This window comes from Oncorhynchus mykiss, chromosome 16 (assembly GCF_013265735.2).
Source record: "Oncorhynchus mykiss isolate Arlee chromosome 16, USDA_OmykA_1.1, whole genome shotgun sequence".
Lineage (NCBI taxonomy): Eukaryota > Metazoa > Chordata > Actinopteri > Salmoniformes > Salmonidae > Oncorhynchus > Oncorhynchus mykiss.
The window spans coordinates 33,385,551-33,406,807 of NC_048580.1; the positions used below are offsets into that span (position 1 = coordinate 33,385,551).

Sequence of the window (21,257 nt, forward strand, 5' to 3'; positions counted from 1 at the left end):
CAGAAGGCAACATCATAAAGATATTAGAATTGCAAAACAAAGTGCCTGTCAGCTTTCAAATAGGCTAACACAAATTCAAAATCAACAGAGCAAGAGACGGACAAATATAGCCTTAAACCTTTCAAAGAAATCTATAAACTATGCTACATTCTTTAAGTTAAGTTAAGTACATTTTTGGACATTCCATTGGTCCTTGAGCAAAACCCCATCCAATCCAGGAGCATGCTGCTTGCAAATTGTGTCCACTCAGAGGGATGTTACCACCAAGAAAGGAAAAGGTCTACATCTCCAGTGTTGTGTGCCAACTGCAGATTTTTTTGGACATCTCAGGATAAGCCCAGCTGAAGAATAACACTAGACTACAAAATGCTTTATAAATGTGACTTGTTTGTACAGCTTCCCTTATTTGTTGTAGTTTTAAAACAAAATTTAATTTAAAACAAATGTTGTTGAAAGCTACATATAAATGTGTCTCAAATGTATCCTGTAATTTCAACAAATCTGTGATGTAGCTTGTGCTGGCACTGAATGCAATACAAGTATCATCCAGAAGGCGAGGTCAGTACAGGTGCATCAAAGCTGGGACTGAGAGATTGAAAAACAGCTTCTATCTCAAGGCCATCAGACTGTTATACAGCCACCACTAACATTGAGTGGCTGCTGCCAACACACTGACTCAACTCCAGCCACTTTAATAATGGGAATTGATGGGAAATGATGTAAAATATATCACTAGCCACTTTAAACAATGCTACCTAATATAATGTTTACATACCCTACATTATTCATCTCATATGTATATGTATATACTGTACTCTATATCATCTACTGCATCTTTATGTAATACATGTATCACTAGCCACTTTAACTATGCCACTTTGTTTACATACTCATCTCATATGTATATACTGCACTCAATACCATCTACTGTATCTTGCCTATGCCGCTCTGTACCATCACTCACTTACATATTCTTTATCCCCTTACACTTGTGTCTATAAGGTAGTAGTTTTGGAATTGTTAGCTAGATTACTTGTTGGTTATTACTGCATTGTCGGAACTAGAAGCACAAGCATTTCGCTACACTCACATTAACATCTGCTAACCATGTGTATGTGACAAATAAAATTTGATTTGATTTGAAGTAGGTTTGAGGGGGCTCTAGTCCCGTTTTTGAGAAGTTTGTTTTCTTTCACTTTTGAGTTCCTGACTAACCAGAAAAGAAAAAACAAATCGTTTTTAAACTAATTTAAAAACATTGCTTTAAATGCAATTTCACCTGTGACACATTTGGATTTGGGATAGACCCTACTGTGTCTGTTCTTTGGACATTTCATAATGGAGTCATCATTTTAAACTGACCATTGCATGTTCAGTAACTTTTGATCATAGTTTTTTTTTACCACTTTTGCTAAAAAAAAAAAAAACACAGACATCTTGAGAGACAAGCCTTAATTTTTGGTGCCTCACGGAAAGATACGTTAACCATGTCAACTTACTGGAGTAAAAAGAGGAGAATCGTGAAGGGAGCTGAGAGGGATAAGCAGGAAATTGCAGCTTCAATGTCTGATGCTGTTTCAAGTAATCATGGCATGGATACAACAGGCAACTGGGAAACTGCAACTCCTGTGCCACAGGAAAGAACCAACTCCTTTTTAGTAGAGGCTGACTGTGAGCCCTGTTATGACTTACCCTCAAACACTAAAGAAGATAGTGAAGAGGAGATCAAATTGACATGGTGGGCTATTGACAACATAATTTCCCACAATGCACACTCAAAGCTATTGAACATTTTCCCCAAGGATCATCCAAACCTGTCTAAAGACCTAAGAAGCCTTCTGGAGACAGATTCAATTTAAACATCTTCTTTCCTGTATTATGTTGGAATATGACTATATCTACATTGAGAGGAGGAACATGCCCATTTGTTCATGTAATCTGATTTGTTTTTAATTTAGTGCCATGGCAAAACCCAGCTGTACTGTACACACATAATTGTATTAGTCCCAGTGTAATGTAGTAAAACCTGGTGATTTTTGTCAGGGTAGAAATGCAAAGTATCTGTCTGGAAATGAGAAGACTGACTGAGGAAAACCTAAAGCTAAGGACTCAGCTTGCTAGTAGGCAAGCAGCTAAGAACGTAACAGAAGCAACTTGTAAGCACACACAGAACTTTAACACATAACGCATTTACATGAAATATCTGACATTGTCAAAGACCCCAACCACCCCAGTCATAGACTGTTCTCTCTACTACCGCATGGCAAGCGGTACCGGAGTGCCAAGTCTAGGACAAAAAGGCTTCTCGACAGTTTTTACCCCCAAGCCATAAGACTCCTGAACAGGTAATCAAATGGCTACCCGGACTATTTACATTGTGTGCCCCCCCCCCAACCCTTCTTTTTACGCTGCTGCTACTCTGTGTTTATCATATATGCATAGTCACTTTAACTATACATTCATGTACATACTACCTCAATTGGGCCGACCAACCGCACATTGGCTAACCGGGCTATCTGCATTGTGTCCCACCCACCACCCGCCAACCCCTCTTTTACGCTACTGCTACTCTCTGTTCATCATGTATGTATAGTCACTTTAACCATATCTACATGTACATACTACCTCAATCAGCCTGACTGGTGTCTGTATGTTGTTTCGCTACTTTTATAGCCTCGCTACTGTATATAAGCCTGTCTTTTTACTGTTGTTTTATTTCTTTACTTACCTATTGTTCACCTAACACCTTTTTGCACTATTGGTTAGAGCCTGTAAAAGTAAGCATTTCACTGTATTAATCATATTCTGTACACACTGGAATTACTATAGTGTACCAGACCACTGCAATAGTCATGTTATCTTAACTCCTGTACATGCTCATAATTGTAACTATGCTGCTACTAATGCACTGCGCTGTATTTTATAATTTTACCCCACTCACTATGCGCATGAATAAACATGGTCTTTTTTTATCTTATTCTATTTTATTAGCATGTTTCTTTAGTGTTTAAAAAAATAATATTTGTAGTATTACTATATTTTATATTTACTGTCACTGATTTGATTGTTCACTTTTGTCACTATTACATTGTGTGAGAAGCCTGCCAGTTGTATATGACCAAAACAATTTGATTTCATTTATTTGTTGTCGCCTGTGGACCCAGATCCTGAAATCATTTTGCCCACACAATCATTTAAAGTACTTTTCCAAAAACATGTTTTCATGCTTTTGCCATGACATCCAATATATAGAAAATATAATAATAACCTGTGATGGGGAGCAGGCATGCCTCTGGCTTGACGCTGAGTAAAGCGGCTTGCCCCAAGGGGCAGCTGTGGTGTGACTAAAAGCATCCTGTCGTGGGCCCTCTATCTGTTTAGCTGACAGGCAGAGCCATTACTCTGCCCACCAAGTGCTCGTTGGTGGGAATATCACATCTGGCAATGTCTGAGAAAGTAGTTGGCTAGGTTGTTAAGTCAACTTTGGCTGATAGTTAGCTGTGTAATTGATATCTAACCATACATTTTATGTACAGGTTTATGAACTCACTGTGAATGGCGTAAGTGTCCTTCCCTCAATAATAAGAGCTAAAGAAATAAAATATAGACCTACAGAAAGCGGAGACAGTATTCTCTTCAACAGTAGCAACATTGGTTTGCTTGAAACAATGTTTTTCCCACGATTGCATTTTGAAATGTTGTGCAACCAGAAAGCATTTTTCTCTCCCACTACTCGAGCACACAAAGGAGAGAGAGTGGAAGTGAACTGTCAATAGGCTACAAAGCAGCAAGAAGTGGAGTCCAGACAACTCTCTGATTGACCAGTGGGCCATATAGAAATGTTTTGGAAGCCACCTATTCATTCAACCAGTCTGAATACAAAAGAAGCCGTCCACCCTTGATGGGTGATTAGCAGGACAATGGAATCTTGTGGAGATGAGAACATGTGACAAGAATTGAGGGTGCACTAAACAACTGAAATTATGACTAAGTTTAGATGAAATCAGATGTTTTTAGGAATGTAACTGTAATCAACCTGGATTACTTTAAAAAAAAAAGTGTACTTGGATCACAGTTACATTCCTAAAAACATCTGATTTCATCTAAATTTAGTCAGAATTTGATCAGGGTTGGGTTTAAACAGATTACATATAAATCAGGATTACATAATCCAATTACAAAAATTAAGTAACTGTAATCAGAGTAAATTTTTTAGAAAGTAATCCAGGTTGATTATAGCTACTTAATTTTTGTAATGGGATTATGTAATCCAGATTTTTATATAATCTGTTACAACCCAACCCTGATCACATAAATACACATGCAACAACATTGACAAGACATACTAAAACACACATATACACACTCAGTAAGTCAGGTCAGAGTACAAGAAAGTACAGGTCTTAGGGCAACATGGTTAAGATTCTTGTTCCTTACCTGTCTGACAGTGCTGTCCTACCCAGCCTGGGCCACAGCTGCACTCTCCACTGTGACGGTCACACACACCACTGTTCAGACACGCACAGGGCTGAGCACAGTCCGCCCCAAACCAGCCATGGGCACACTCTGGGGATAGAATCAGAATCACCTTTATTCACCAAATACATTTACACATACTCAAAATGTAACTTTGTGATATGGTACTGCTAGTGATAGACAACATTTAGAGACAGAATACAGACAGGAGTTTACACAGAGTTAACATACATTATATACAAATAGGTAGAGTGAACTAGAGAAAGAGAGACAGGAAGACAAGAAGGACTGCACCTTGTCCCCAGAATCAGCTTCTTGATATGCTACACCTGTCGGGGGGATGGATTACATTGCCAAAGGAGAAATGCTCACTAACAGGGATGTAAACATTTGTGCACACAATTTGAGAGACATAAGGTTTTTGTGGTATAGAACATTTCGGGATCTTTTATTTCAGCTCATTAAACATGGGACCAACACTTTACATGTTGCATTTGTATTTTTGTTCAGTAAAGTTAATTACACTTATTTCTGTGCAGTAAAAGAAAGTTCGACCAATAGTTATGTTCCTTTTCTATTGTAGTATATGGCAGACGTTTCGAGCCAAATTCCTGTTTTGTAGACTTAACTGTCGAAGAGTTGATACATTTCTGTGTGGTGAAGAGGGGTTTAGAGTTACACTGCCTTCAGAACGTATTCATACACCTTGACTTTTCCACATTTTGTTTGGTTACAGCCTGAATTTAAAATGTGTTCAATTGAGATTTGTTATCACTGGTTATCACTGTTATCACCGTGATAAACATTTTTTGTTGTTGTGCACTTTCCTCAAACAATAGCATGGTATTTTTTCACTGTAATAGCTACTCTAAATTGGACAGTGCAGTTAGATTAACAAGAATGTAAGCTTTCTGCCCATATAAGACATGTCTATGTCCTGGAAAGTTTGCTGTTACTTACAGGATCATGCTAATCACATTAGTGCACGTTAACTCAACCGTCCCGGTATAGGGACACCAATCCCGTAGAAGTTCAAATTAAGGCTTCACCATGCTTCAGTTTGTCTGGCGCCTAGCCGAACCGAACAAGTGTGCTCGCATACTCCCTTAAAAGGCCTTCGCAATGGTACTGTTTGTCCATTTTGAGACACCGTAGCCAGTATACGCTTCTTCAAAATAATCAGGATAAATCTAAAATAACTAAAGAAATCTGTCATACATTTTGACGTTTTTAGTCGCAGAATTTTACATCCAACAAAGATGTTTGGGGCAGTATTCCTCAATGAATAAAAAAAAATGAAAACGAGTTGTCTCTCGTTGAATGACAACAAAGACTTTATTGAAGAATCTGTACTGTTGACCAATCACTGTCGAAGGAGCGTAGACTCCGGCTTGCCTCTAGAAACAATGTTGTGCACGCACTCTTCCACTGTTTTGGCTGGGAAGCTTGAGGAGGCCTTTACCCAGAAAGACTCACAGCTGTAATAGCTGCGAAAGCTGCTTCTGTAAAGTATTGACTTGGGTGTGAATACTTATGTAAATGGTGCCTTGTAGAGGAAGATGTTCGACGTATTATACTTTTCAGAAAGAAATGAATCATCTGATCATTGTGACCAATTTGGAAAATATGTAGCTTCTCTCTTGAAAATGTTGAGTGTCGAAAGAAGATGTCACGCACAAGAGGAAATGTTGAGATTGTTATATTGGTACTGGTCTGAGCAATACACTGAAAACAACCTCTGCAGTCAAACACTGGGGCTGAATGTCAACATTAAAGATGAAGAGGAAAGTGAGAAGATAGGAGGATTGGATCATGGTAAGAGCAAGTTTTATCGAGAGCAGTTTGGTTTTCTCCAGTTCCACCTGTCATTGTGTGAGCTGGTAACCTATTTCCTGTCACAGACTTGTGATTTGACATCAACTTTCTCGAAGCCAATACTTGTTTTATTCACTGTATGGCAGTCGGTAGTTTACATTTATTACCATATCGGGATGGGAAGAAATGTCAACATATGTTTTTTTTTTATCGCTTTCTTTTGCCTCCCCCAATAACCCGCTTCCCTTGTCATGTAAAGCCCACTTACAGTAAATGCACTTGTATATCACACCAACTGACTTGCTATTCAGATGTCATTCACACAGGAGAGAGATATCTTCAGGTCCAGGATCCAGAGGTGGCATCAGAGAAGCTGGAAGACTGCAGTCAAACACTGGGCTTGAATGTCATCATTAAAGGATGAAGGTGATGAAGAGGAGGAGAAAGGTTAGAGTGATCATTTAGTTTCTCATGGTAAGAACACGTATGAGGGAGTAAACAATTATTATCTTGCCATTCAATGAGAGAGGTACATTTATCTCATGCTACTCGTACGATGTGCGATAGATGCAACTGTTTGAATCATTTAGGAGTGAAATAAGTTGATTCTTTGCCACGTGTTTCAGCTGCTCTTTTTTCTGTTGTTATTCACACACGAGAGCCACTTAACTCCTCTGACAAAGTGGAGGCGGCATCTCCATCCAAAGAGCAACACAGCGCTAAGAGGTCTCACTGCATTTGTTGTGAGAGTTTCCAGTTCTCATGGCATCTTGAGGACACTTGAAAATGCATAGTGGAGAGAAGCCTTACTCCTGCTCTGATTGTGGAGGTAGATTTGCTAGACGATATAATTCAAGAGTACACCAACAAATACACACTGGCTTTACTCCTGCTCAGATTATGGGAAGTGCTTCACAACTTCCATTAATCTGTTCTCTCATCAGAGTGCACACTGGAGTGAAGCCTCCCCACTGCTCTGAGTGTGGAAAGAGCTTCTCTCAATTGGGTTTGTTAATTATCACAAGCTAACATACACAGCAGATAATCCTTACCACTGCTCTGATTGTGGAAATAGATTTGCTAGACAAGTTCATTTAAAAGTACATCAGTGAAAAAAATACTGGAGAGAAGCCTTACCACTGCTCTGACCATGGCGAGAGATTCTCTCAATTGGCTAAGTTAAAAAATCACAAGCATCGAATTCACACAGGACAGACACCTAAGGCTTCAACGCCTCATATTTATAACAGTTCATCAGAGAGTGTATACAGAAGAGACTCCTTACCATTAAAAAGCCTTACCTTTGCTCTAAATGAGGCAATTTGTGAAACATCTAGTGCATTTGAAGACATTATATAAGCCATCCTGCTGTAAGCCACTAGTCACCCAAGTCATAGGCTGTTCTCTCTGCTACCACACCACAAGGGGTACCGGAGCACCAAGTCTATGTCCAATAGGCTCCATAACAGCTTAACAGCATTTTCTAAGGTAGTGCAAGTGCCAAACGTACATTAGTTTGCAATTTTAGCTTGTAAAAACCTGCACTCTGGCAGTTTTTCTACCCCATGCGCCAGGTTCAGCAATTTACCTGTCGGATATCAGTTCGCTTGGGCTGAGGTGGGGGGCTGGCAATATTTGAGGTGTGTCCTTGAAAACAAGCTCAAAAGTGACCATTTCATGCATATCAGGAGATCTAAGACTAAAGAAAAGCAGGTCTTATTGGTAACACGGTTGGTAATGGAATGGATTTTGTGAGTGGAAGCGACACCTGTGACGCGGTGCCCTTGTTCTCATGGAACAAGAAAGGAAATGTGTTTTTTTGTACCGGTAACCCTCGTATTAATAAATAGACAAAATGATTTTTTTCTCTCCATTTGGTGTCATTTGATTAAAAACCAAGCATTTAGCCTCCCCTCAATGAAGACAATTGTCTTGTCCTGCCCAATGCGTTCACCAAGTAGCCATGTCTATCATTAAAGGGTTTGACTCATGAGACTGCTTTGAAATAAATCTTAATCACCAAAGCTTTATTAAAATATTATGTTTGGGAGCAGCAAAACAGTGAGCAGACATCCCATTTTGTGTAGGCCTAGTAGTGGTTTATTTTTTTTGGTTTATTTTATTTCTTATTTTAGCCAGCTCCCATTTTGGTTGTGCGTAAAAAAAAACTCTGCGTAGGTTACATCTGTCCATATGCCCCTCAATAAATGAGAGATGAGATGATGCTGGTGACCCTTGTATTTAGAACTTATTATCCTGTAACAATTGCCTTTGGAAAGTATTCAAACCACTTGACTTTTTCCACATTTTGTTACGTTACAGCTTTATTCTTAAATTATTATTTTTTTAAATCCCTCATCAATCTACACACAATATCCTATAATGTCAAAGCAAAAAGAGGTTTTTAGAAATGTTTGCTAATTTATTTAAAAAAAAGGAAATATATTTACGTAAGTATTCAGACCCTTTACTCTGTACTTTGTTTAAGCACCTTTGGCAGCGATTACAGCCTTGAGTCTTCTTGGGTATGATGCTAGAAGCTTGGCACACCTGTATTTGGGGAGTTTCTCCCATGCTTCTCTGCAGATCCTCTCAAGCTCTGTCAGGATGGATGGGGAGCGTTGCTGCACAGCTATTTTCAGGTCTCTCCAGAGATGTTTAATCATGTTTGTATTTGTATTTAAAGCAGCAGCTACTCTTCCTGGGGTCCAGCAAAATTAAGGCAGTTTATACAATTTAAAAAACATTACAATACATTCACAGATTTCACAACACACTGTGTGCCCTCAGGCCTCTACTCCACCACTACCTACAGTACTAAATCCAAGTGTATGTATAGTGTGAACGTTATCGTGTGTGTGTGTGTGTGTGTGTGTGTGTGTGTATATGTGTGTGTGTGTATATGTGTGTGTGTGTATATGTGTGTGTGCCAATGTTTGTGTTGCTTCACAGTCCCTGCTGTTCCATACTATTTTTTAAATCTGTTTTTTAAACAAAATTTTACTGCTTGCATCAGTTACTTGATGTGGAATACAGTTCCATGTAGTCATGGCTCTATGCAGTACTGTGTGCCTCCCATAGTCTGTTCTGGACTTGGGGACTGTGAAGAGAGCTCTTGTGGCATGTCTTGTGGGGTATGCATGAGTGTCCGAGCTGCCAGTAGTTTAGACTGACAGCTCGGTGCATTCAACATGTCAATACCTCTCATAAATAAAGTAGTTATGAAGTCAATCTCTCCTCCACTTTCAGCTAGGAGAGATTGACATGCATATTATTAATATTAGCTCCCTGTGTACATCCAAGGGCCAGCCTGTTCTGAGCCAATTGCAATTTTCCTAAGTCCTTTTTTGTGGCACCTGACCACACGACTGAACAGTAGACAAGGTGCGACAAAACTAGGGCCTGTAGGAACTGCCTTGTTGATAGAGTTGTTAAGAAGGCAGAGCATCACTTTATTATAGACAGACTTCTCCCCATCTTAGCTACTACTGCATCAATATGTTTTGTCCATGACAGTTTACAATCTAGGGTTACTCCAAGCAGTTTAGTCATCTCAACTTCTCAATTTCCACATTATTTATTACAAGATTTAGTTGAGGTTTAGGGTTTAGTGAGTGTTTTTTCATCCAAAGACAATGCTTTTGCTGAAACTAACTGCAGCTCTTTGTTGAGTGTTGCAGTCATTTCAGTCGCTGTAGTAGCTGACATGTATAGTGTTGAGTCATCCGCATACATAGACACTCTGGCTTTAATCAAAGTCACTGACATGTCGTTAGTAAAAATTGAAAAAAATCAAGGGGCCTAAACAGCTACCCTGGGGAATTCCTGATACTAACTGGATTAAATTTGAGAGGCTTCCATTAAAGAACACCCTCTGTGTTCTGTAAGACAAGTAACTCTTTATTCACAATATAGAGGGGGTATAAAGCCATAACACATACGTTTTTCCAGTAGCAGACTATGATCGATAATGTCAAAAGCTGCACTGAAGTTTAACAAGACAGCCCACACAATTATTGTGTCATCAATTTCTCTCAGCCAATCATCAGTCATTTGTGTAAGTGCTGTGCTTGTTGAGTGTCCTTCCCTGTAAGCATGCTGAAATTCTGTTGTCAATTTGTTTATTGTGAAATAGCATTGTATCTGGTCAAACACCATTTTTTCCAGAAGTGTACTAAGGGTTGGTAACAGGCTGTTTGAGCCTGTAAAAGGGGGCTTTACTATCTTGGGTAGTGGAATGACTTTAGCTTCCCTCCAGACCTGAGGGCACACACTCTCTAGTAGGCTTAAATTGAAGACGTGGAAAATAGGAGTGGCAATATCGTCTGCTATTATCCTCAGTAATTTTCCATCCAGATTGTCAGACCCCGGCGGCTTGTTGTTGATAGACAACAATCACCTCTTCCACACTGACTTACGGAATTCAAAAGTACAATTCTTGTCTTTCATAATTTGGTCTGATATTCTTGGATGTGTAGTGTCAGCATTTGTTGCTAGCATGTCATCCCTAAGTTTTCTTACCTTGCCAATTAAAAAGTCATTAAAAGTAGTTTGCAATATCAGTGGACTTTGTGATGAATGAGCCCTCTGATTCAAGGAGCCGAGTTGGCTTCATATTCCCAAAATTTCATTTAAGGTGACCCAAAGCTTTTTACTATCATTCTGTATATAATTTATCTTTGTTTCATAGTGTAGTTCATTTTTTTATTTTAATTAGTTTAGTCACCTGATTCCTTAATTTGCAGTACGTTTGCCAATCAGTTGGGCTGCCAGACTTAATTGCCATACCTTTTGCCTCATCCCTCTAAACCATACAATTTTTCAATTCCTCATCGATCAAAGGGAATTTGACAGTTTTTACAGTCATTTTCTTAATGGGTGGGTGTTTATTAGTAACTGGAATGAGTCATTTCATAAATAAGTGCAGTGCTGGTTGCTCCTCACTACACACCATAGACAAGCAAATATTCTTTACATCATCAACATATGAATCACTTCAAAACTTCTTGTATGACCTCTTATACACTATATTAGGCCCAGCCTTTGGAACTTTGGTTTTCCTAGACATGGCTAGTATGTTGTGATCACTACATCCTATGGATTTGGATACCGTTTTAAATCAAATATCTGCAGTGTTAGTAAAGATGTGATCAATACATGTTGATTATTTAATTCCTGTCCTGTTTGTAACTACCCTGGTAGATTTACTGGCAACCTGATCCAGGTAGCAGGCATTGGTTACAGTTTTAATTTTTTTCTTGAGTGTACAGCTTGATGATAGCCAGTCAATATTTAAATCACCCAGAAAATATACTTTTCTGTTGATATCACATACATTATCAAGCATTTCACACATATTATCCAGATACTGACTGTTAGCACTTGGTAGCCTATAGGAGCTTCCCACAATAATGGGCTTTAGGTGAGGCAGATGAACCTGTAGCCATATTACTTCAACAGTATTTCACATTAGATCGTCTCTAAGCTTTACAGGAATGTGGTTCTGAATCTAGACCGCAACACCGCCTCCGTTGGCATTTCTGTTTTTTCGGTAGATGTTATAACCCTGTATTGCTACCATTGTATCATCAAAGGTATTATCTAAGTGAGTTTCAGAGATAGTGAGATGAATGTAATCTGTTACAAGCAAGTTATTGACTTCATGGACCTTGTTTTTCAGGCTACATATGTTAATACTCCTGCTTTCATGTCAAAAATGATAACCCTGTTCAATGAGCATCGTGTTTCCTTTGGCGTGGTGGCTGGAGATTTTAAATGTACCCTCAACCCAACCCTGGAAAAATCATCTAAAGCCCCCACAACAAACCCTAGATCTGATGTTGAACTCTTACTAAAGAGATGGGACTGATAGATATCTGGAGAGAGACTAATATCTCATCTATGGACTATACATACTACTCTAACGTCCATCTCGAATAGTTTACATTTTTACAGTCGGACCCATAGCACTTTCAGATCACCTTTGTCCACCTCCACTTTGACCATCCCGAGGTCAAAGAGCTGAAAATTTAACACGTCCATGTTATCAAACAAAGCTTTCCATACATTGGTTACTACATGGATAGACAACTACACACAAGACAACAAAGATTCTCCTGTTTCTCCGGCCACAATGTGGGACACTGCCAAAGCCACACTAAGAGGTCATCTAATTGCATATGCTTCCTCTAACAAAAAAAGCAATGGAGGCACACAGATTAGATCTTGAGAGGGAGCTGTAACGCTGTGAAAAAGTACATAAACAACCCACAGACAGCGCCTCCTGGAGTCAACTTAAAGCAGCCAAAGCCAAACTGAACTTGCACTATACTCGGGAGATAAAAAAAAAGTTGTATTTACTAAACAAAAATACCACGCGTATAGCAATAGGCCCAGTAGATTGAAAGAGAAGTCAGAGCGTAAAATCATGGCTCTCCGAACAGCAGATGATGAGGTCACATTTGATCCAAATAAGATAAATGTTACTTTCATGATTTTTACTGCAAACTATATACTTCTGAGAGAAAACATACGGATGCATAACTCCATTCCTAACAAGTCCCCAGGCCCAGATGGATTTCCCAGAGAGTTCTACAACGCTTTTTGGCCCCAGTTTAGCCCTATTTTCATGCCAATGGCTGATTGATGATTTTTTTGCAAAAACTGAGCTCTCACAGCCCGCAATTACAGTGTTGCTCGTCCTTCCGGACCATAAGCTTGTTGGATTTCAACAAAAAAATAATTACCAAATTACTCGCTAAAAGACTAAACTCTTCTTCCCAAAATAATAAAAGCGAACCAAATTGGACAAGTACTTTTTTGATAACATTCGCCGTCTTTTTGATATTATAGATCAAGTAAACGCACAGAAGACCTCTGTCCTGCTGGCTTCACCAGATGCTGAGAAGGTGTCCGACAGGATGGAGTGGAGCTTTCTGTTCTCAGTCTTAGAAAAGTTCAACATGGGCCCAAACTTTATTAAATGGATGAAGTCCCTATACTGTCATCCAAATACCATGGTGACTACTAATGGTCTGAATTCTGATAGATTCCCTTTGGGACGTGGCACAAGATAAGGATGCTCGCTGTCCCCGTGCTCTATTTGTTGGGGGCGGAGCCTTTGGCAGAGTTGACAAGGAGCAATCCAGTTTTATGGGTGTTTCTGCAGGCGGCCTGCAGCACAAGATTTTGCTATACGTGGATGATGTCTTGCTCTACATATCCAACCCTGAGAAATCCCTCCCATTTTAGACTCAATTGCTCAGTACAGGACATAAGATACATTTGAACAAATCCACTGTTTGCCCTCTCAATCTTACACGCAACAGCTCTATGAAGACACTCTGTCCGTTCCAATGGAAGACACAGGGGTTTCAATACCTTGGGATCTTTGTAACACCAGATCTGAATAGACTTTTCAAGGAAAATTATCTACCACTCCTGGATCGAATCAAGAACGATCTCCAAACCTGGATCTCCCTCCCAATTAGTTTAGTAGGAAGAATGAATGTTATCCGTATGAAAATCCTCCCTAGATTGAACTATTTATTTCAGATGCTCCCATGCTATCTCCCAGTTTCCTTTTTCAATACGACTAATCAAAGCATCACCAAATGTATATGGGGCAATAAAAAACCTAGGATCAAGTTCTCCCCTCTATCAAAACCTGAATCTAAGGGTGTTCTTCCCCTTCCCTCCCTTCAATTGCACTACTGGTCTGCCCAGATCCGCAACATGCTAACATGGATCACAAACAGACAAGACTCAATATGGACTTAGATAGAAGCCCAATCCTATGGTTCATTGCCCCTAAGCTCAATTATATTCATTAATAACTTTAGTGAAGTGGGCAACATAGTCAAAACCTTTGTGATTTACAGCACCCTACTAGCATGGAGGGACGGTAAGAAATTGCTTTCACTTGCCTATAGTATGCAACCCAGAATTGCCAAAAGCCCTGAGTGATGCCAACTTTCATCTTTGGCATCCTCTAGAGATCAGGACATTTTCAGATCTGTTTCATCAGAAAACCACTACACTGAAATCCTTTCAAGAGCTTTGCAGTGAATTCAATGTGCCAAGATCCAATTTTGTAAAATATCTTCAAATTAGACATGTCATTTCCTAATTTACTTCCAAGGGGAGGTTTAGAGCTCAGCTGAATGCAGTTGAGACCCTTCTTGCTACAGCACAATCCATCAAAGGCAAAATCTCATATCTATAGAGTCCTTTCTGAGAAAGGGGGCTCCTTCTTTACTAATTTGAAAAAAGGACCTGGTCTGACTATCAGTGATGAGTTATGGGCGGATTTTTGTGACAGGGTATACTGCTCCTCTACTTATGTAAAAATGAAAGAATCTAATTACAAATTGTTGTACACATTCTATTACACCCCAGTGAGACTCCATAGAATGAATACAGACATTTCTCCTTACTGTAAAATTTGTACCTCTGAAAGTGGAACCTATATGCATGTATTTTGGAGTTGTAGAAAGATGTTGGCAATCTATACATTACTGCTGCACAGGAAATACTAGATGTATAGTTTAATATAACCCTGTGTATCTATCTTCTTAATGCACAACAGGACTTTGTTCTTGATCCTGACGGAGAAAATGTGTTTATGACTATCACATACTTTGCTAAGAAATGTATTATTCTATTGTGGGCTTCTAATACAATATTGTTGACTTTCTTCCTCTTGAAAAGCTCACTTATGACCTCCGCAAGAGACAGCCCAAGTTTGACAGACTCTGGTCTCCACTACTCAACTATATTTCAAATTGGACAGAGTGAATGGGGTGATTAGGGAAATGAGCAGAAACATGTTGTGTAACACGGAACCCAAACCGGCTATATAAATGTATTTTGCCCCCCTACACCAAACGCGACTGTGACGTAGAAGTCCGTCACTGGCCGCGGGCAGCTTTTGGTTCTTTAACGCACACACATATTCATCACTCCTCCCTGCGCCATTAAGTTAACAATGTGGGTCGACACACAAATTAACTTCTGTCTTGGTGCAGGCATTTCACACTTGTCAATGTTCATATTTTAGAGATACAATAATTATTATACTTATCAATGTTGTGGATGAGCGCATTGTTTGTTTGTTCTGTTTCTCTCTCTCCATCTCTGTAGCTTCCCGGGTATGCTGGAAAAGGACCCGAGCTAAGGGAATTGGGTTGGCTTTATAGTGCCTGTCCCAAATGGCTCATTAATGCATATGGGCATATTGAAAGATATTGTCAGTAGTGATGTAATGTTGTAAATGTTATGTTGTGATATTGTTTAAAACCGTGTTGCAATGTATATCCTTTAGTATGTTTAGTTCATGGAAAATGTAGGTTTGTATTGTTAATTGATTAATTAATTAGGGTTAATTGTTCTGAGGGGAGGGGCTAGCCCTACAAAAGGAGCCTCTCTCCAGTCTCTAAAGAGGCATTTTTGGATTGAGCTGTGGATGGGGCAGCATTGTTTTTAAGCTGTCCCATAAGGTAGACGTTGATGGCAGTACTGTTGTGTTTTGTTCCGGAATCACTTGTAAATAAACACCTTTGCACAGAAGAACTTTTGCGGCTCCGCCATCTTTTTATTTTGATAGAGGTTAGGTTATCCAGTTTAGCCTACTCTACGTAACAGCGACCATGACACACGGGTTAAAATATCAAAACAATCTCTGAACCAATGACATTCATTTTGGGACAGTTCGAAAAGCATTAAACATTTATGGCAATTTAGCTAGTTAGCTTGCACTTGCTAGCTAATTTGTCCTATTTAGCTAGCTTGCTGTTGCTAGCTAATTTGTCCTGGGATATCAACATTAGGTTGTTATTTTACCTGAAATGCACAAGGTCCTCTACTTCACACATAAAACAGTCAACCGAATCATTTCTAGTCATCTCTCCTCCTTCCAGGCTTTTTCATCTTTGAACTTATATGGTGATTGGCATCTAAACTTCGTAGTATTACCACGACAACCGGTCAATCACCCACATGGATGTAACCAATGAGGACATGGCACGTGGGTACCTGCTTCTATAAACCAATGAGGAGATGGGAGAGGCAGGACTTGCAGCTCGATCTGTGTCCCAAATAGAACTGACTTCTATTTTAGCCCTTGGCAACGCAGACGCTCGTTGAAGGGTGCGAGCAGTGTGGGTACCCTCGGAGTGGGCCACAGTGTCTCCTGACCCCTCCTGTCTCAGCCTCCAGTATTTATGCTGCAGTAGTTTATGTGTCGGGGGGCTAGGGTCAGTTTGTTATATCTGGAGTACTTCTCCTGTCCTATTTGGTGTCCTGTGTGAATCTAAGTGTGCGTTCTCTAATTCTCTCCTTCTCTCTTTCTCTCTCTCGGAGGACCTGAGCCCTAGGACCATGCCCCAGGACTACGTGACATGATGACTCCTTGCTGTCCCCAGTCCACCTGGCTGTGCTGCTGCTCCAGTTTCAACTGTTCTGCCTTATTATTATTCGACCATGCTGGTCATTTATGAACATTTGAACATCTTGGCCATGTTCTGTTATAATCTCCACCCGGCACAGCCAGAAGAGGACTGGCCATCCCACATATGCTCTCTCTAATTCTCTTTCTTTCTCTCTCTCGGAGGACCTGAGCCCTAGGACCATGCCCCAGGAATACCTGACATGATGACTCCTTGCTGTCCCCAGTCCACCTGACTGTGCTGCTGCTCCAGTTTCAACTATTCTGCCTTATTATTATTCGACCATGTTGGTCATTTATGAACATTTGAACATCTTGACCATGTTTTGTTATAATCTCCACCCGGCACAGCCAGAAGAGGACTGGCCACCCCACATAGCCTGGTTCCTCTCTAGGTTTCTTCCTAGGTTTTGGCCTTTCTAGGGAGTTTTTCCTAGCCACCGTGCTTATACACCTGCATTGCTTGCTGTTTGGGGTTTTAGGCTGGGTTTCTGTACAGCACTTTGAGATATCAGCTGATGTACGAAGGGCTATATAAATAAATTTGATTTGATTTTGATTTGTGGGTGCAATAATTGAATAACATAGATTCTTACATTTCTTTTGCAAAGCTCGCACACGAGCGAGCGGTGTAGTCAGGGTGTAAGATGCTGTAAAAACGAATGATTTGCTCGTTGTCTCAGCTAAGGCTGGAAATAAGTAATAGGAAGGCTGACAGTGCTGCTGCAAGTTTGTTTGTTTGATATTTAATTTTATTATTTATGTCTGCCACATCTGTAAAAGTGGAATGTGTTTTGTTGGTTGATTGAAAAAACAAGAAAACGTAATAACTTGAAATAAAAATAAATAAAGAGAATGATGGAAGCCACTGTGTTCTTGGGGACCTTCAATGCTGCAGAAATGTTTTTAGTACCCTTTCCCAGATCTGTGCCTCGACACAATCCTGTCTTGGAGCTCTACGGAGAATTCCTTTGACCTCATGGCTTGGTTTTCATGCACTGTCAACAGTGGGACCTTATATAGACAGGTGTGTGCCTTTCCAAATCATGTACAATCAATTGAATTTACCACAGGTGGACTCCAGTCAAGTTGTAGAAACAACAAGGATGATCAATGGAAACAATCCATTTTGAGTCCCATAGCAAAGAGTATGAATGCTTATGTAAGCATTCATTTTAATAATTTAGCAAATATTTCTAAAACCTGTTTTCACTATGTCATTATGGGGTATTGTGTGTAGATTGCTGAGGATTATTTTTGTTTAATCCATTTTAGAATAAGTCCAACATAACACAATGTGGAAAATCTCAAGTTGTCTGAATACTTTCCGAAGGCACTTTAGGCTATACGGAAGGCTGGTTCAATAGCAATTAGTTGTGTCTTTTTTCATGTCAATTTCACGATATCATGATTCTGATCCCAAAAGCTTTTAGAAATATGGTTATTGTAAAAAAGGATTTACGTATTAGAATGATTCATCGTCCTGGCTTAATGATGAGAACATCCAGCTCGCATGCAAGGGAATTTAAGCCTGCTATTTCTGGAGAAGTGTGAACCCACTGGGCAACAAAGGTCAATTCAACGTCTATTCCACATTGGTTCAATGTAATTTCTTTGAAATGAAGTGGAAACAACGTTGATTCAACCAGTGTGTGCCCAGTGGGAATGCAATCTGTATGATGGTTCCATTATGTTTATAAAACATTATTTTTGGGAGCAATGGATATTCTCTTTATATTGGATCTTTGTCCAGCATCTGTGAAAAGTTTGTATGTGCATAAAACCCTCCAATATTAAATGCCGACGGTAGCAATTAGGGTGCCTGTAACTTTATTTAAACTATATAGCCTATTTAAAACAAGTTGTTTTGATTGGAATTTGATTACAAATATTCACTCTCTTTAGGCCTCAATAGTTCATGCAATTTTGCTTATCAAATAAGCTTGACATGTCCATGGCTCAGCCATTATGCAATTTATAGTAGGCCTAGCCCCATCAGTGTGAATGTTATGTTTATTAACAATATATTTCCATATTGAAGTCATGCAATTATTTAGAACAATGTGGACTGCAAGCATGTTCAATGTATTTAGCAAAAATGGGATAGGCCCACATTTAGTTATTTTGTTTCTGTAGGCTATTTAACAAACAAGGATATAATGGACTAACATTCAAATGGCAGTTTATGACAATGCAAACGCAATACATACAAAAAGATAAATACAACACTAGAAACAACCACATTTCTAGCCATGGAGCACGTTCTGATTGGCCAGCGAACGGTCAAGCCTCCAAATGTTTTATTTATCAAAACCCACCTCTTTCGAGTCACCGCCTGCTACTCTGCCAATAATTTCCAATATATCTGACACACCCCTGGACCTATAGCCCTACCGCCAGCGCTAAGATTTACCATTGCATTAATTAAGTTAGTTGAAATATAGCCTATGTTGAAAACTTTGAGAGATGAAAGAAGACGTTGTGCACAAGAGGAAATTACGAGGATGCGCAAGCTACATCAATACACGTGTAAGCAATACAGCGAAAGCAATCTATACAGTCAATGTCAACATTAAAAATGAAGAGGAAGATGAAACTATTGGACCATCGTAAGAGCAGGTTTTATCTACTGGTTTCTCCATGGCTTAGTTTTAGGACAGACTCAAGGTTTTATTGTCAAGGTGTTCATGAGAGAATACCCACTGTGAGAGAGGCTATTTCATGGCATGGAGACTTGAGTGGTTTGGTATCAACATTCTCAATGCCATATTGTTTCAGTCAGTGTATGGCTCTCTGGAGTTTACTCAGACAATATTTTATGTTTTATGAAATGAGTGTGTAACTAATAATCCATGTTATGGTAAGTGATTTGGTAAGTGAAAATAATTTGATCCTACTTCTTACAGGTATTGGATTTTAATTTGATCACACTGTTGTGTGAGAATTCTTCTTGTACTGTATTCAAGGTTTAAAAAGGCTTCTAAAGTTTGTCATTTCCACTTTCAGATGTGATTTGCCTAACGAATAATGTATCAACCCTTACAAACATGTCCTTTACTTATTATCCACATAACTATTCACATTTCCTGTTGCTGCAGAATTATTTTTCCTGTTCTGAACTGGTCTTATTTTTCCTGTTCTGAATTAAGATCTGATATCTATACCACAAACTGACTTGCTATTCTGATGTCATTCACACAGAAGAGACTTCTTTAAGTCCAGGATCCGGAGATGACATAAGTGAAGCTAGAAGACCCCAGTCAAAATGTTATCATTAAAGATGAAGAGGATGTGAAAGAGAAGACTGGCGATTTTGTTTCTCATGGTAAGACCATGTAGGAGAGACAAGTTCAATACATTATCATCTCCTTATCAAATAACAAAGTAAATGTTTCTCACGCTACATTTGTGATGGGTGAAACATTTTATTCATTAGTCAGTGATTCTGATTCGTAGGCACATGTTTCAGCTGCTCTTTGTTGTTGTCATACACACAGGACAGCAACCTAACTCCTCTGACCAAGTCAGAGAATTCTCCATCCAAAGAGCAACTGCAGGAAGAGGTCTCACCACTTCCCACATTGTGAGAAGAGTTTCCTAAAGCCATCAAGTTATCAGATTAACCATCAGTGCACACAGGAGAGAAGCCTTACCACTGCTCTGACTGTGGGTAGAGTTTCACTACAATGTATAGCTTAAAAAACAACATGTGAATATACACATGATAAAAGCCTCATCAATCCCCTGATTGTGGAGCTAGATTTGCTAGACTATATATATATTATACAAGTTAACAGTACACCAGCAGATGCAGATTGGAGAGAAGCCTTACCACTGCTCTGATTGTGGCACAAATTTCACTAAATTTAAAAGTGTTAAAACCCACAAGCGAATACACACAAGAGAAGAGCCTTAACAATGCTCTGATTGTGGTGCTGAATTTACTAGAAAATATAAATTAAAAGTACACCAGCGTAAACACACTGGAGAAAAGCCTTACCACTGTTTTGACTGTGGAAAGAGTTTCTCTGAGCCTAAAAACTTTACAAACAAAAACACAAAGCCTTACCTTTGCTGTGATTGTGGTCATAGATTTGCTAGACAAGATCCGTTAAAAGTACACCTGCGGATGCACACTGGATAGAAGTCTTGCCACTGCTCTAACTGAGGGAAGATCTTCTCTCATAAAAGCTTAACAATTCACCAAAAAAACATACTTGCAAAACTCCTTACCTCAACTCTCAGTGTGATAATTTGTGAAGCATCTAATGCATATGAAGACTTTCAGTTGTAGCTTTGTTTAGAAAAAAATTCTAAGTTGCCTTTCTCTATTGTGAGAACAATTGGGTGGTTGTATTACTTAAGAGTGCAATATTATGTGCAATATTAGTTGAGAAGCTTCTGTATAGTTTGAATAGTGGGCATTATTTTGTTTGTTCTATGGTGCTTACATTATGCTACACATATGAAGAATGATTGTGGCTTCGACCACATCATATTTAAGGCTAATGTAAGGATATAG

General features: G+C 39.3%; 1 protein-coding gene across 1 annotated transcript in view; it reads right to left on the reverse strand.

Moving 5' to 3' along the window:
• LOC118939522 (multiple epidermal growth factor-like domains protein 6) overlaps positions 1–21,257 on the reverse strand; it is a 45,120-nt gene that overhangs the window by 14,175 nt on the left and 9,688 nt on the right. The window contains exon 5 of the mRNA XM_036946736.1: positions 4,438–4,566. Coding sequence (XP_036802631.1) covers positions 4,438–4,566 — 129 coding nt within the window. The remainder of the gene's footprint in view (positions 1–4,437; positions 4,567–21,257) is intronic.